The 15267-nt window shown below is 36.2% G+C and overlaps 1 protein-coding gene across 5 annotated transcripts in view; it reads left to right on the plus strand.

Annotated features, from left to right (window-relative positions):
- Positions 1–15267, plus strand: part of SMOC2 (SPARC related modular calcium binding 2) — a 131252-nt gene that overhangs the window by 85498 nt on the left and 30487 nt on the right. For all 5 annotated transcript variants that reach the window (XM_048935772.1, XM_048935771.1, XM_048935773.1 and 2 more), the window contains exons 8-9: positions 7184–7370; positions 12098–12180. In XM_048935772.1, the coding sequence (XP_048791729.1) occupies positions 7184–7370; positions 12098–12180 (270 nt within the window). The remainder of the gene's footprint in view (positions 1–7183; positions 7371–12097; positions 12181–15267) is intronic.

The raw sequence follows: 15267 nt of genomic DNA on the forward strand, positions 1-15267 counted from the left end.
GAAGTTGTACTAAAATTTAAAACAAACATAACAGGCAAACCAAATACAAAAACAGCAGGTTTCTGTGACAAAACAGTTCTTGTATTGTAGTTATGGCCTTTCTCACAGAGTTCCCAGCATTTGAAGTTTTAAGAAAAGAAAAGAAAAATGGGGTGTGTGTAAAATGGAGGTGTACATTAAAAATTCCAGTGGGCCTACATGTTTAGAACTTTGATTAAAGCGCAAGTCATCATATTTTCATCTGAGAGCTTTGTTTTATGAGCACCCAACTTTTGTGTTCTGCTAGAGCCAGAATTTGTTAAATCTTGAGTTGACATAGTGTCACCTGACTACTCAAACATAGGGTAAAAGGGGAGATAATCCTGGTGCTTTCGAGTAGATTGGAGTCACTGTGACTTTATTCTTTCTAGGTAAAGTTAAGTGGAAGCTCGTGTTTTCTGTGTTCTGGCTTTTTGTTTCTATGAGCTCAGTGAACTTCCAGATGATCCTCCTTATGTACTGCAGTGTCTTTGTGTATGAAGCCACATAAATAAATGAGAGCATCTGTTGGTGATTTATCTTGCTTTGTTCAGTGGAGTGAAGTACATAAATTAATGTACAGCTCTTTGTTGAAGCCATCAGCTTTTTGTTTGGCTACAATAATTGACTCAAACTCCAAAAGTGCAAAACAGTGATCAGCTGTAAATCGAGAGTAGTCTTCAAATACACAGAAGGGGCCTGAAATATTTGGTTCCCACAAGTTTTTGCAAACAAGAATAAGCATGAGTTGGAATGTTGCCAGCTTTTATCAGGCCTTGGGAACCCTCATGCTGATGAGTATCTGAACCTAATTTAAATCCAAACATGTTCTATCAGATAATTTAGTTTTACGATTTGGTTGCCATTTGGTGTTGGGACTAAATCTGAGTGTATGTTATGTTACTTGTTACTTCCAATCAGTCCTTGATCTATAAACAAATATTGGGCTTACCTGGAAACGTACATACCGTACATGAGGACATATTCAGCTGAGACCTGATGTATTGTCCACTGAGTTTACCAGGTCACAGAAATGTTTCCCATTTGATAGGTTTATGAGTAATCTCTATAAGAAGCTAGAAGCATGAGCATGTTCCTGCTTTCGTTTCTATCACTGAATTACACTTAATTTCTGTTAGATATGAGTTTACTTAAAAATTAGGAGAGGATAAGCAGACAAATTCTTGTTGCAACAGTGCTTTTGAAGAATGATTACTGTGAGATGTTCACAATATGGCCATAAAGGATGAGAAAATAATATATACATAAAGGATATGAAGCTGGCATCTTAAACCCATTCATAACACTTCATCGATAGTAAGTTAACTTACTTCCTTGCATGCTGTGTTCATAGTGGAACCAGATGTCAGGGATTATGAGTGACTGAATTGGCTGGCTACAGGTAAAGAACCTGTTAGTTTGTCTTGCGGGTGCATATTTGCTGGAAGTAGGAATAACAAAGCCATTGCTGTTATGGACTGTTTTGTTTTTCAGATTTGCATCCAGTCAATGTAAATTCTTCTTCAGGGAGAAAGAAGCTTGAATAGAAATTATCCCACTACCTACTGCCTTTCTAAAGTGAATGTTTTATTCAGATGTGGAAGTATAATTTGATGTAGTGTAAGTGGAAATCCATTCAGTGAAACTTGAAGACCATAGAAACGATTTGAAAATATAAAAACACATTGTAATCAGTTTCCTCTGTGCCTGTTAACTTCACTAGTTCAGGAAGGGTTCATCCCAAGCAAAAGAATCAAATTCTTATTCCCAAGGGGTGTGAATTGGTTTGAGGGGGTGCATGGTGTCAACTGGAGGATTATCAGACATACTAATTATTATGATTTTGAAATAAACTTCTACAGGAGTTGTGAGAATCAATATTTGAAGTATTCTAAAAATGTACCTAAATTAGGCTAAATTAAGTAGGATTGCCTGATGATTTTGATAACATTTTGATTAGTAGAAATTGTCATAGCAGGTAAATCTCTGTATGCTGAAATTTGAACACAGATGTGTTTTGTCTGGACATCCTCTCATAGTCATGGAAGAACTGCTGTAGTAACTGCCTCTAATATTATGCTGTGCTCCTCTAGAGTATGCGTATCACTTTTCAGAGTATTTTAGTTCACAGGTTTTTTGTTACTCCCTTTCTGTAGAAGATATTGAGCTTTGAGGTCTAATAAAAGACCCCTTAAGCTTGGAAAGCAGGCAGCCTAAATTGTCCTTTCATGGCCCATTACATTAATGAGAAAAGGAGGGAGAAAGAATCAACTGAAAATATAACTTTTTGGAATGAATTCTGTTTGTCATATACACATTGTAGGGTTAAGAAAATTGAAATTAAATATTTATGTATTGGCAGGAAATGTTAGAGTAGCAAGCAAATGCCTTTGTAATTTTCTGCAGATTTGGCAGAAAGAATATATATAATAAACATATAAATATAAATACATATTTTACATATATCATATATATTTTTTTCTTAAATCTGTTTCTGCAGTGTGTTCTGAAGAAACAAGCTGCCAAATCTGCAGAAAATTACAAAGGCGTTTGCCTTATATATATAATTTATAATCATGACAATTCCGCATGCTGTGAGAAGCTGCGATATGACACAGCACAATAACTGCCAGAATTTCTGAAAACGGGGCTAAAACATCTCCTGTTACCAGACTAACGTGATTATTATATTTTACATAATATGGTGCTTGGTGTTTGCATATGCTACAGACAAAAGCACAGGTATGCCTTATGATTACTTTCCCAGAAAAGTTCCTTTTTCTTCACTCTAGGATATCACTTAGTAAACAAAAGTAAACACTTTAAATAACCCATCAGAGATTAACAAGTGTATTCTATCATAAATAATAATTCGCAGCATCATATCCCATGTCAGTTGAGGAATTTTCTGTTTATGAAATTTGCAAGATTCTTTAAAACGCAGATGTTTATTTTGAGGAAGGATTGGTCACTAGCAACAGGAAATGGCTCAAGATTTTATACAAGACATTAAACTTCTCTATATTCTTTGTAATTAGCTGGAGTATTTTTCCAATTGACAGAAGATGAAGCATTTCTTCTGGTTATTTGTAGTGGACAAAGATGGCATCTTGAACCAGAACAGGAAAAGTATATTTAGTTACAAACATTTAAAGGGAAAAAGGGAAGAAGTTAAATATCAGCATGACATACATTCTATTTAAAGCACATTTTAAAACTCATTCTTTGTGGTGAAAAATAGTTTAACCACGTCTTAAAAAAAAAAAAACAAAAAAACTTTTACAGGGCTCTTGTTTTAAAACTACGTAAAATATTCCTATTTTCTTACATCACTGAACATTGTGTGCTAAATGACTGATACTTATGAGTCTGCAATAAAATATAGCTTTAGGTAGAAACTGTAGAAAGGTTTATTAACCTGCAACAAAGAATGCCAGTGCTTTCCTGCTTCTGGGAGGAAGGTTTTTGCAGTAATACACTGCACGGTAAGTTGATGTTTTAATGACTTCGGTTTTTATTTTATTTTTTTGTACTGAAGCATGTATCTTTTTTTTTTCTCCATACCATTTTATGAACTTCTGGCATCCATCTGTTACAGTTCCAGATCCCAGTTGTTGTCAGATTGTTTGGACAAACTGTCAAGTATTTTTTAAGTTAATGACATTTATCACTGGTTCTCCTGGGAAATTAATGTTTGTTGACCATGACTCTTCTGACATCACTGAGACAATTATTTGCAACAGTATAGTAGCTCTGTGATAAGAGCTCTTAGATATCACAAGGCTACAACTGAATCTTTCCAGCGCTCCTGTTGTAAATAATTTAAAGGAAAGTTTGAAAGGAAATGAATGGTTCCTTAGAGAGGAAATTACATGGAGGACTAAGGTTTTGTTCTGGAGAAAGTAAGCAGGGTTATATGTAAATACAGTTTTACACATCTTTATGTAAAAATATTGCTCTGGTAGTGAAAACAAATGGGGAAATAGTAATGATGGCACATATGGTCATGTAAAGTATGTACAGACGTAATGAATCTGAGGAAATTACTCTCTTGAGCAGTAACAACATTGCCTGATAGTGACCTGAAGATCATTTTCTCTGCCTTTGTACAAGACAGAGAAAAAACAAACTATTATGCACTTTTGGTGAATGAAAAAAAAACCACCAAGCTATATTCAGCAAATCTGCCATTTGACACATACAAAACTGACAGGTATGATTTCCATCAGACTTATTTATATTTGTAATTTGCTTAAAATAACCTATATTTTATCTGGTTCATTTTATCTGACAAATAATTTAGGATTAATGATAAGTTCATCTTCTTTGTATCATTTCCCATCTGCAGCGTAAAGATATGGAACTAAAGGTTCTAAGGGGGAGTGTTTCCTGGAAATGTCGTAACTTCTTTTCTTTATGTTTTTTATGGTCTTGAATGCCTGCGCTGGTGCTGCAGTTCATCACTAATGTTCTCCTAGTTACAGGACTTTTCCCTTAGCATTTGGTATGAATCCTGTCTTTATCTATTTTTCAGAGGCTCCTGCCATTAAGGACTTTTCCTTTTTAAATCTCAAAACTTTCCTTGTGGTTACTGTCACTGGCTGTCCTGTTTCTCATTTCCCTTCAACCAGTCCTCTGACTGTCTCTCCTAAATCTATAAACCACTTCCACAACCCTCCTTTGAAACCTCTCCACTATTACTGTGTCACTCTTCCTTTGTGACTTAGAACCAGACATAACTGAGGAAAAAGAAAACAACAGAAAAGGGACAAAGTTCTAGCTTGAGCAGTACCTTGTTGAAAACTTTGCTTTGGGAATTCAGTCAGGACTGTAACACTTGCTACTACATCAACACAATAAGTGTTTGTACCAGTGGCTCATGACTCCAGTGGTTTTGAATCATCAGTGCAGTTCTTTGCTGGTCATTTCAGTCAGTAGAAACCAGAGCTGCTCATAAATGGTGATACAGGGTAGGCTCACAGTCTGTATCTGCATCTACACTGGGAATTTTCCATCACGCTTCTCTCTGATTTCTGTTGCATTTTGCCTATCTGGATGACCTGCCTGTGTAGTCTCTAGATTTTCTAAACAAATCTGAAATCATGAAATGTATTGCTCCTCTGGGCTAGCAAGAGATTATAATACCTGCACATCTGCCAGATTCTGTTGCTAGTTACAAGGACGTAAAACAAGAGGTCACAGTAGACAATGGGATGATTCCAAGGTTTATCAGTAGGAATGAGAAAAGAATTTAGTGGAGTTCACAGAGGACGAATGATTTCCTCCCTCTCACTGCAGCTGTTTCACCCTGTTTGCTTCATTTTGCTTGACTGTATACAAATTGAAGTACCAAGCTAAAAGTGATGTGATTTTCAGGGTTGTCATATTTTTTAAGTCAATAATCATTATAATCCAGATTTACTGAGGAAAAGATTTATTTTGGCTGCTGTAAGAGGATGTTGGTGATGGTTTTCTACTTTGAAAACCAACAGTTATTTCTGTGAATGCTTTAACATGTAAATAATTAACTGTTTGCCTTTTTTAAAGGAGCTATTCCCTCTTCTCTATACTGCTTCTTTAATTAGTTTATTATGTAAACACTGGTGTTTTGAGAACTGTTGACTCTCTGATTATGTTTATCTCTGAAAACCAAGAGAAAACTATGCAAATGTTATCAATTTGTCCAGCTGTCCTACTATATGAAACAAGTGAGTAATTTAAAAATCAACTAACAAATATATAAATAAATCAGTGCCTTCTAATGAAATTAGCAAGTGGCATGCTTGATTTTTAAACTTTTCACAGATACTGAAATAAAATACAATGATGTGGAAATTACACTATTGTGTAGATGCTGAATGATTGGCTTCCTGCCTTCTTTTCCACTGCACCAGAAATCTTTCTGACTTTTTTCATGTACAAGATGCTGGATATAGTAAATTTGTTCAGTTTTTCTTACAATTTACAGAGCTTTTTGAACCACGTGGATAAGAGTAAATGAGATTAGACTGCAGCTGAAACTCAGTACAAATATATTAGAAAATCCAGTCAACATTCAGCTTGTTCTTCTATGGATTGAAAAGTGAAAAATTCAAGAAGCAGAACTTGATGGAGATTCAAAGAATCATTTGTTGCTGGTCTTTGAATGACTTGAGAGAAGAGCAAAAATTATCCACAGATAATTTTCTGGCAACATTAAAAAAAACTTCTCTTTAACTGAAGGGACTCTCTCATTGATTGAAATTCCAGCAACTTGAGATTTTCCTATTATTAATGTGTGTTTGCAGAGTTGCTATTGTTACCAACATTCTAATTTTTCAAATAACTGATTCTTGTTCGCTGGAGTAATTTGGGAATGAAACCAAAGCTGTTTTGTTAGCCAACTAAATTTCACACGATAGGGGACCGCTTTTAAAAATCCTGGAGAAAGGAACTGTGTGAGTAAGTAGTCTATCATCTCATTTACTACCTCCTAAAGAGCCACATACAACAGCTTAGCAGTGATCAAAATCTATCAAAACAAGTGTTTTATTGATTGGTGTGAAATGACTGGCACTCTTAGCTTGAGGAGTTTCTGCTCTTTGTTCCCTGGTTCGGTTTCATGTAAAGGCCAGTAATATGTAGACATGTTAGATTTCCCACTTTCAGAAGGATGTGAAATATGCTGTTAGGACGGAGATAAAAATGTAGTACTTTTTTGGGGGAGTGTTTTGTCTCCAGAGCAAATCATTCATCACAAATAATAGCATCATCAGGAAAGCAGGTGGAAGAATTTTCGCTGTATGAAGATGTTCCAAAACTGGAAAGAAAAAGCAGAAAATGAACAGTTAGATGAATATTTCCTTCTGAAAAGAATCAGTAGTTAAGGGACTGTGGGATGTGAGAGAATTTTTAAGGTGGCAGAGAAAGTATTTGGTTATTCGCAGATTATATCTAGTGTAGGAGTTGAGGTAGAAGATAGCATTAGGATTATTATGAAGCACCTGCATAAAAAGGAAACTAAAATATAAAACAGGAAACATAAAAAAGTGTACTTGCTATTTATGCTGTAGAAAACCTCTTCAATCCTTATATATGATCAAATAAAGTTATAAAAGCTGTTCAAGAAATCTGGTAGGCCCTTATTATAAAGCTTCTTCAGTATCTTTTCTTTTCCTTCCAAAAGCATCATCGTGTGATCAAGAACTGCAGTCAGCCCTGGAAGAAGCTAAACAACCCCAGAAAGATAATGTGTTCATTCCAGAATGTGCTCAGGGTGGTCTTTACAAACCAGTGCAGTGCCATCCTTCCACGGGCTACTGCTGGTGTGTTCTCGTTGATACAGGGCGTCCTATCCCGGGTACATCAACAAGGTAAGGGAATGTTCAGTGCTTAAACCTTTAATGAGAAGATGGAGAAGATGCCTTTAATGTGCGTGGCCTAGCATGTAGATTTCCATTACTAGTGGAATTATACAATGTAGATATATTCCTTTAGGAAAATGAAGTGAAATGATCAAAAGCAAGGCCAGATGGCCAAAGACCAATACACTACAATGCTACAGACAGTATGGTCCCCTAGTCCTATTTTTTTTATTTTTAATTTCCATCTATTTTATGGTGATTAAACTAATGCTTGAAGCAGCCCAGAGAAAACCTCACACTTCACATAGCCTCAACATACAAGAACGAAGAAGGATGGTCTGTGACAGAAACCATGTCCAACCTCAGAAATGCGCAGTTATTTTTCCAGCAACTTCCTCAGCTATCTCATATGACTTGCTTTGGTGGAACAATTGCCTGGAAACCCATAGAACGGAAATATCATTTTAGTGTGTTACTAATAGAAGCTTTAGGAGTTCAGTCATCTCAGCTGAGCCGGATGCACGGTAGTGTTGTAAGCCACATTGAGCAGATGTAGGCAAGGCAAATATCAAATTCAAAAGGATGTTATTTAGGCTGGTTATTGAGGTTTGGCCATCACAGGAATGCTATAAAAGCCCATATAAAGCTGGCAGGAAGTATGGGTATCTTGATGCAATCATAAACCATCTAAAACCTAAGCAGAAACCATTTTGGATCATTCGCCTAGTATTTGTGAAAGATATTCTAAACCCCTTGCTATAATGTGTATTCTTGTGATGCAGTTTTCATGTAGTCTTCAAGTGCTGACTGAGTGATAGCTGTTTATACCATAGTCTATACCAATTAAAGTAATAGATGGAATGAACATGACTTTATCATTGATCTGCTTCTGGCAAGCTGAGGTCCATAGGTTGTCAAAACTAAGTATTACAAATTTGGTCCTGAAATCCAGGATCAGTACCGAGACTTGAAATGTTCTTCTTCTCTTCCTTTGTTCACCACTAGGTTTGTTTTCTCTTTGTTGTATTTAGTGATAATCCTTCACTGAATGATAATTTAAATCATTTCGTGGAGCCTCAGTTCTCATTCTCTAAATTAAGTCCAAATCATCTTGTTCTGGTGAAGCAATAGGATTTCTACTTTTATAGTTCTCTGTATGACTGTCATTATGTTACAGAATAAATAGCTTGGATTGGAAGGGACATCTGGAAATTGTCTTGTTCCAGCTCACTGCTCAAAGCAGGGTCAGGTAGAGCAGGTTGTTAAGACCCATATCCACTTGAGCTTTTAATAGACTCCACAGCTTGTCTGGGCAACTGTACCAGTGTTTCATCAGCCTCACATGTTTAAAAGGAAAAAAAAAAAAAAAAAAAAAGAAGAAGAATTAACCCCCTTACATTTAAATGGAATTTCCAGTTTGTGCCCATTGTCTATTCACTGGACATCATTGAGAAGAGTCCATTTTCTCATGATCAGATATATACACATTGATAACATCTTCTCTGGGCCTTCTCTTCTCCTTACAGTACAGTATCTGAACAGGCTTACTCAGTCTCTCCTTTATTATGTCAAATGCTCCATTCCTCTACCATTTTCACTACCCTTTTCTTGACCGGAGCTAATATGTGTTCTGGGCCCCAGAGCTGGATCCATTGGTTAGCAGAAGGAAAGGTCACTCCCTTGGCTTGCTGGTAATACTTTTTCTAGTGTAATCCAGAAGGCTGATGGGCTTTTTTGATGCAACAGCACATTGCTGCCTTATACTTACTTTAGCACTGAACAGAAATGCCAGGTCCTTTCTGCAAAGCTGTAATTCAAGTGGTTTACCCCAGGCTTTGCTGTATCACGGGGTTTTTCCTTCTCAGGTAATACAATTTTACATTTCCTTTTGTTTAACTTCATGATACTCCTGTTAGTCAGTTTCTCTAGCTTGTTGAGATTTCCCTGAATGACAGAACGTACTTGGTGTACCAGCCACTTTCCCAGTTTTGTATAATCTGAAAACTTGCTAAAGGTCTACTCTAATCATTACTGAAGAGATAAACAAAAGTGGCTCTGTTATGAATCCTAGAGCACACTGCTGGTGACTGGATCCCAGCTGGAATTTCTCTGTCTGGCCATAATACTTTGAGCTTGGCAGTTGATCCAGGTTTCAGTCCACCCCACTGTTCATTAATGTAGTCTGCAACAGTTTGTTTATGACAGTGTTACAGAAATAGTGTCAAAAACCTCACTAAAGTTAAGATTAACAATGTCTCCTGCTCTCCCCTCATCTGCTGAGCAAGTCTTTTCCCTGTATAATGAGGAGTGCTGTGTTAGACAAACAGTAAAATGCCCAAGAAATAGATAAAAATGCAATACAAAGCTGGCTTTTATGAAAACCTAGAGAGCATATCCATTTGACTAAGATGAAGTAATACATGTAAAGTGTACAAACAACAATCTCCCTAAAAGTCTTATCAGAATGTCCTCTTCCAGCTTGCTTCTAGTGCTTTCTGGACGTAGAGCATGATTGTCAACCCTTTTGCTCAGCAGGGCCATGACTTTATGTTCTCACCTGTGACTTTGAGCAGCTAGGATCATAGGCAAAATAATCTTCAGTCCATTTACACATGATTCTCTAGGATAAGGTGCTTTACGAGTTTGCCCACTGTGGAGAATTCCTGCGAAACTCTCTATCCTCCAGTACTACATACACCTCTAAGCCTCCAAGCAGACTGCTCAGGGATATAAAGCAGCTTTTATGAAACCATTGCTGACTCTTGATACAAGCTCAGTGTAAGGTGTTTTGTTTGTTTTTTTTTCTCTCTTTAAAAGTTTTTGAAGAGTAAATTGGGGTCTTTTGACTGCATTATTTTTAACCTGATAGTACTCCATTCTGACATGCTATCTCTTTCCCAATGAAAACTGAGGCAAACGTGTTTTACTTATCAGTTCCTGTGTGTCACAGTGTGACTGTGTCATCACGGCAAATTTCTCATGATTCACTTTATCTTTCTTGAGTTGTTTAAAGAGTTAAAAGTATACTTCTCATATTACAACATTTTAACAGCTATTGGGATTTAATAGATTTAGCTGGTATGCGATGAGCTACATCTGTATATAACAAAAATATAAAGTGAAGGGGTAGAAGAAAAGAGGTGAAACAAGAAAGTGTAGGCAGTAACAATAACAGAAGTAGATGAAGGGAATCCATAGTCAGATATCAGATTAATCAGGAGCCAGGCTGGTTGCCAGACACTGCATTAGTGCGTATTGCTCAGAGATTTCCCTTTCACTCTTTTTGGCTGATTGAAGTGGGCATCCATCAGGTATCTAAATCCTAGTCATGCTATCAAAGCAGCTTCTATTCTTGTTGTTTCTATACCTCTCCCATGTCTGTGAAACAACACTGTACATTCTTGAAGAAGCCAAAATTAGATGGACCGGTGGGCAGTTTCATCAGATGATGTGAAAATAAATTATGCGCTCAAAGGAAGAAAATAATTTATTTTTCTCTATCCTGGCTGGTAACTAAAGTCTGAACACTTGCATATTGTTCCTTGGGGCAGTCTAGCCTGAACTTGAAGACACAGACACCATTCAGTGTTCTTGCAAAGAATATTCAGTACCAAAAATCTGAATTAGTATATTCAGATTAGACATTTTAGTATGTCCCTCAGTAAATCTGATTTGTAGGAAGCTAGAACAGAGCATTTCAAAGATGAGCAGTCAAATAGGATATAAAAGAACCTGGGTTCAGTTAACATGTATGAGCACACATACATACGTGTACACAAGTCACATTACTATGTTTAACTTAGAGTTGAAATTTCTCTTAAATGATGTACACTGGATTCTGCAGCTTCAATCTACTATAGCTGAATGAAAAAATAACATTCATCAGAAGGAGATAGTGCCAAACTGAGTGAAAAGCCACCAAGAGTTAATCATGGGATTGTAAGAAGCAAAAAAATTCAGTAAATATTGCCATACTTCCAGTCTTGCATGAAAGATATTGCAGTGGTGTTGCACTGATCACTATTTTTTGAAGGTACAAATAGCATAGGGTTTCTTGTTACAGACTGGACTAACAACCTGGCTTTAAGTAAATTTTTCAGAAAGAAGAACCTGAATATTCATGTAGCAGGTGGAAATGAAATTTTTTCCACAACACATTTCAATCCATTCCAGTCCAATTCCCGTCCTTCCAGTTATTCCCTCTTGTTTGAAATGCTAGCTTAGCTGTTCATGGTCAGCTCTTCATATGTAAACTAACATTTGCTTTGGAGAGGATACAGTAGTAAATGCATTTAGTGCTGCAGTATTAACTAAATACAGTACCTGCCTTGCTGTGATTTTTGAAGTTGCTTTTGTGGTGTTTCACAACATGAGTACTGTGTCATATGCCAGAGTTTGTTACATTGTTTATAGCTTTTTGATCTGGCAGGCTTGAGGAGAACCTCACTTTTAAAATATTTTTTAGACTATATTTTTTATTATGGATTTTTTTTAGCAGTTCTCCACAGTTTTCTCCTCCCTGTAGAACAATCTGTTTGAAATAAATAATAATTATTCATTCTCTTAAGTAAGTGGAAAATAAGCAGATAAATTTGCATTGCCTCTTCTGAATGAGAAACCTTTTTTTTTTCCCTGAACAAAAGAAGGTACAAGTTTAATTTGGAATATAGTATTGGAAATTATTTGTAAATTAAGTTAAACTTGGCTGTTTTATTTTCTTCATGTTTGTTCTTTAGGTATGAACAACCTAAATGTGATAACAGTGCCAGAGCTCACCAAACCAAAACAAAGGATTTGTACAAAGGACGACAGCTTCAAGGTCAGTCAAACAGATAAACATGGCATCATGCATTCCAGTTCTTTGATTTGTCATTGCAATAACTTAGAAAGCAATTCATTACCTCGTATCTAAACAGTATATCTCTTAGAAATTCATGCATTGATTTGCAACTAAATGAAGCATTTGGCTTTGAAACAGTGTGTACAGATATGGATCTTAAGATGTCAAAGAAAGCAAGGCACATTTTTTCAGTGGTTATGATGCTGTTACTGAAACTGGCATTATTTCTTACTTTTACCATACCAAGAAGTGATCAATATCCTTGGTAAATTGGTCTCTATCTTCAGATCAATGTAAAAAATGTATCGACTTACTGTTTTCCAAGACTTCAGTTTACCTTAGAAAAATATTAAATCTTCTAGGGTGTTGGAACAAACTTTGGTGCTTATCAGATTTTTCATTTCCCCCCCAACTTTTTATAAGAGTCTGAGAGATCATATTTCTGGGTTGCTGAGCTACATAGCAGTCAGATTTGCTTTATTTTTGAATTGGTCTTTTAAGGCATGTAAATAACAAGGTACAGCCCATTTTAGTGATAATGCCCATGCAATGGGGAAATTATGAATCACTGCCATCTGTAGTAAAGAATCAGAAACAAGCAAATGATTTGAGCAGGTTTTCTGTGTCATGAGAAATATTTTAGTTTATCACTGAGAGAAATGTCTACATAATAATTCTGAATTAAACATGTCCATCAGTGTTGAAAGTTGTCTTGAATGAAGCAGACATTAATGCTCTGTCATGAAACAAATGCTGTACAATTGCAATGGATGTAGAAGAAGTAAGTGTAATCCCAAAACATACCTGTCTGGGTATGATGGGACATAAAGACAGGAACACACATTCGAGACAGACAAGGAAACATTCATGCAATTTTAGATGGACCTATTTTTTTCTTAATTTTTCCAGAACCACGGGTGTTATTCTCGTCATCCATGTTCAGGGAAAATAGATGCGCACAGGAGAAATAAGCTATCTAGGTACAGCACTTTAAATCATGGAAAAGAGAAGGTAACTAGTATTTGCTTCATTTAGACAAACAAGATAAGAGCCAGAGGAGATACTGTTCCTCTGAGACCATAAGGAAGAGAAGCAGAATAGTTTTCCTCAGGAGCAGCTTTGGTACAAAAAACAAACTACCCTGAACACATTTTGCCTGGAAACCGTAAAGTATTTTCCAGCTGTTATAGCAGTCAGACAGCAGTCTTCTAAGCACTAGTAATGGGGCAGAAACTCTGGTTGGGTTTCAGGTAGTCTATGGTCTATTTATGAGAGAAATAGTAGGAGAGAGGCTAACATGATTGAGGTACACTGCATTGTCTTTTATCACATAAGATACTGAACAGCTACACTAAGAGATGAAAAACTGATTTATGCTAAAATTTAATTTTGCAGCTTGACTTTCACTGCTCTTTGCAAGTTGTGTCCTTTTGGTTTCCTATGCAAAAAAAAAAAAAAAAGGGGGTTGAACATGCTTGGCTTGCAGTTTTGCTGTTTAGCTCTTCACAGTTCAGCAAGAGCCATATGTGCCACATAAATCTCCATATATGTAAAGTTTAGTGGTAAATACAGCTCTGGTGACAGTCAAATTTATTATGTTTATCCATCATTTCATCAGACAGTACTTGCTTACTAAAGTTATTTACTGCTGCTTTAATTTAAAGGAAGTTAGCAGGTAGTTCAGGGATAATTTGGGACATATTTTACAGTCCATGGAAAGCTGGCCACTAATTTCTGTGGAAATTAGATCAGGCCTATGCTCAAATGTACTCTGTTCATCTCCAACAATTTCTATCAAAACAGCACTTGCATAGTTGCAGGCTTATATAATTACTTCAGTTAATTTGTGTATTTTTCTGAGTGAGAAAAACATACACTCAAAAGGGAGGATAACTCCATAAGAGAGTGAAAAGTCAAGAAATAAATTTGGCACTTAGTTCTGCAAAAGATACTGCTTATGGGTCACTTCTGCCTGTTCCCAAAAACAAAAAGCCTGAAAAAGCATTTGACAGTTGGTTTCTAAGAGCCATGATGAGGAGCATCCAGTTTTCACACTTCTCTTTCTTATGCAAACCGGTAGTGCTTTTATACAGTGCAGTAATAAAGATTTATCCAAGTTGGGATACTTTACCAGTGAAGCAATTAACAAGAATTTTCCATGCTGTAAGCTCCTTCCTGATCATTTCATTAAGTTGGGCAATGGTCTTTTGATTTTTTCTTACCACTTATGGTATTTTGTGCTACGTGAGTTTTAGTCTAGCAAACCTCTGCAGCAATGTGAGCTCACAGTATCGTTATATTATACATGACACAGATTTGCTCTCCCAAGTTCATGTTGCTTACCCACAAATTATCTTTGGCTTTCAAATGCTTTATGTTGTTTTAAAATAAGACAAATACCAAAATTTCCTAAGATTGCATGAACAGTTATGAGCTAGCTAGAAAAACCTCCTTCTTCTACTCTGTGGCACGAAGTGCATACATTTAAAAGTAATGGATGGAGTAGTTTGCTTCACAGTTACAACTGTGTTAGAGGTGTTTATTGTTCTTTCTCTCTTTTAAGGTTTTCTCTTTTCTCTCATGGCTAGTCTAATAAATACTCAAGAGACTCATTTGAAAAACTTCTCTCTTACCATCACCAAAATGCAAACACTAGATTAAGTAAAAATGAATTGAGTTTGTATTAGTGGAAAGAGGATCTTGCACAAATGAGATTCAGCCTTAACCAGTAACAGGTAAAGCCATTCAGTTAATGCAAGTCCACTTTTCAGTAGAAATGGACTACTGTTTCTTGAAGTTTTTCTACTGTAAGCAGCACTGTAAAGGCATGTTTCCATTTGAGTTGTCTGAAGTACAACACCTGATTGCTGAGTGGTGCCAGGATTGAATAAAAACAAGTAGGTAATCTGCCCTGACTTTCAAGAGATTATAACGTTTTTGAAAGGATGATTTTGCTTGATGCTTGATTTGCAGCTTATACCCACAAAAATGCAGTAGCCATAGGTGAAACCACTATAACTGCCTGCTGTGTAAAACTAGGAAGATTTTGAAACAATTATTTTATTA

The sequence above is a fragment of the Lagopus muta genome, chromosome 2 (assembly GCF_023343835.1).
Source record: "Lagopus muta isolate bLagMut1 chromosome 2, bLagMut1 primary, whole genome shotgun sequence".
NCBI classification, from domain to species: Eukaryota; Metazoa; Chordata; class Aves; order Galliformes; family Phasianidae; genus Lagopus; species Lagopus muta.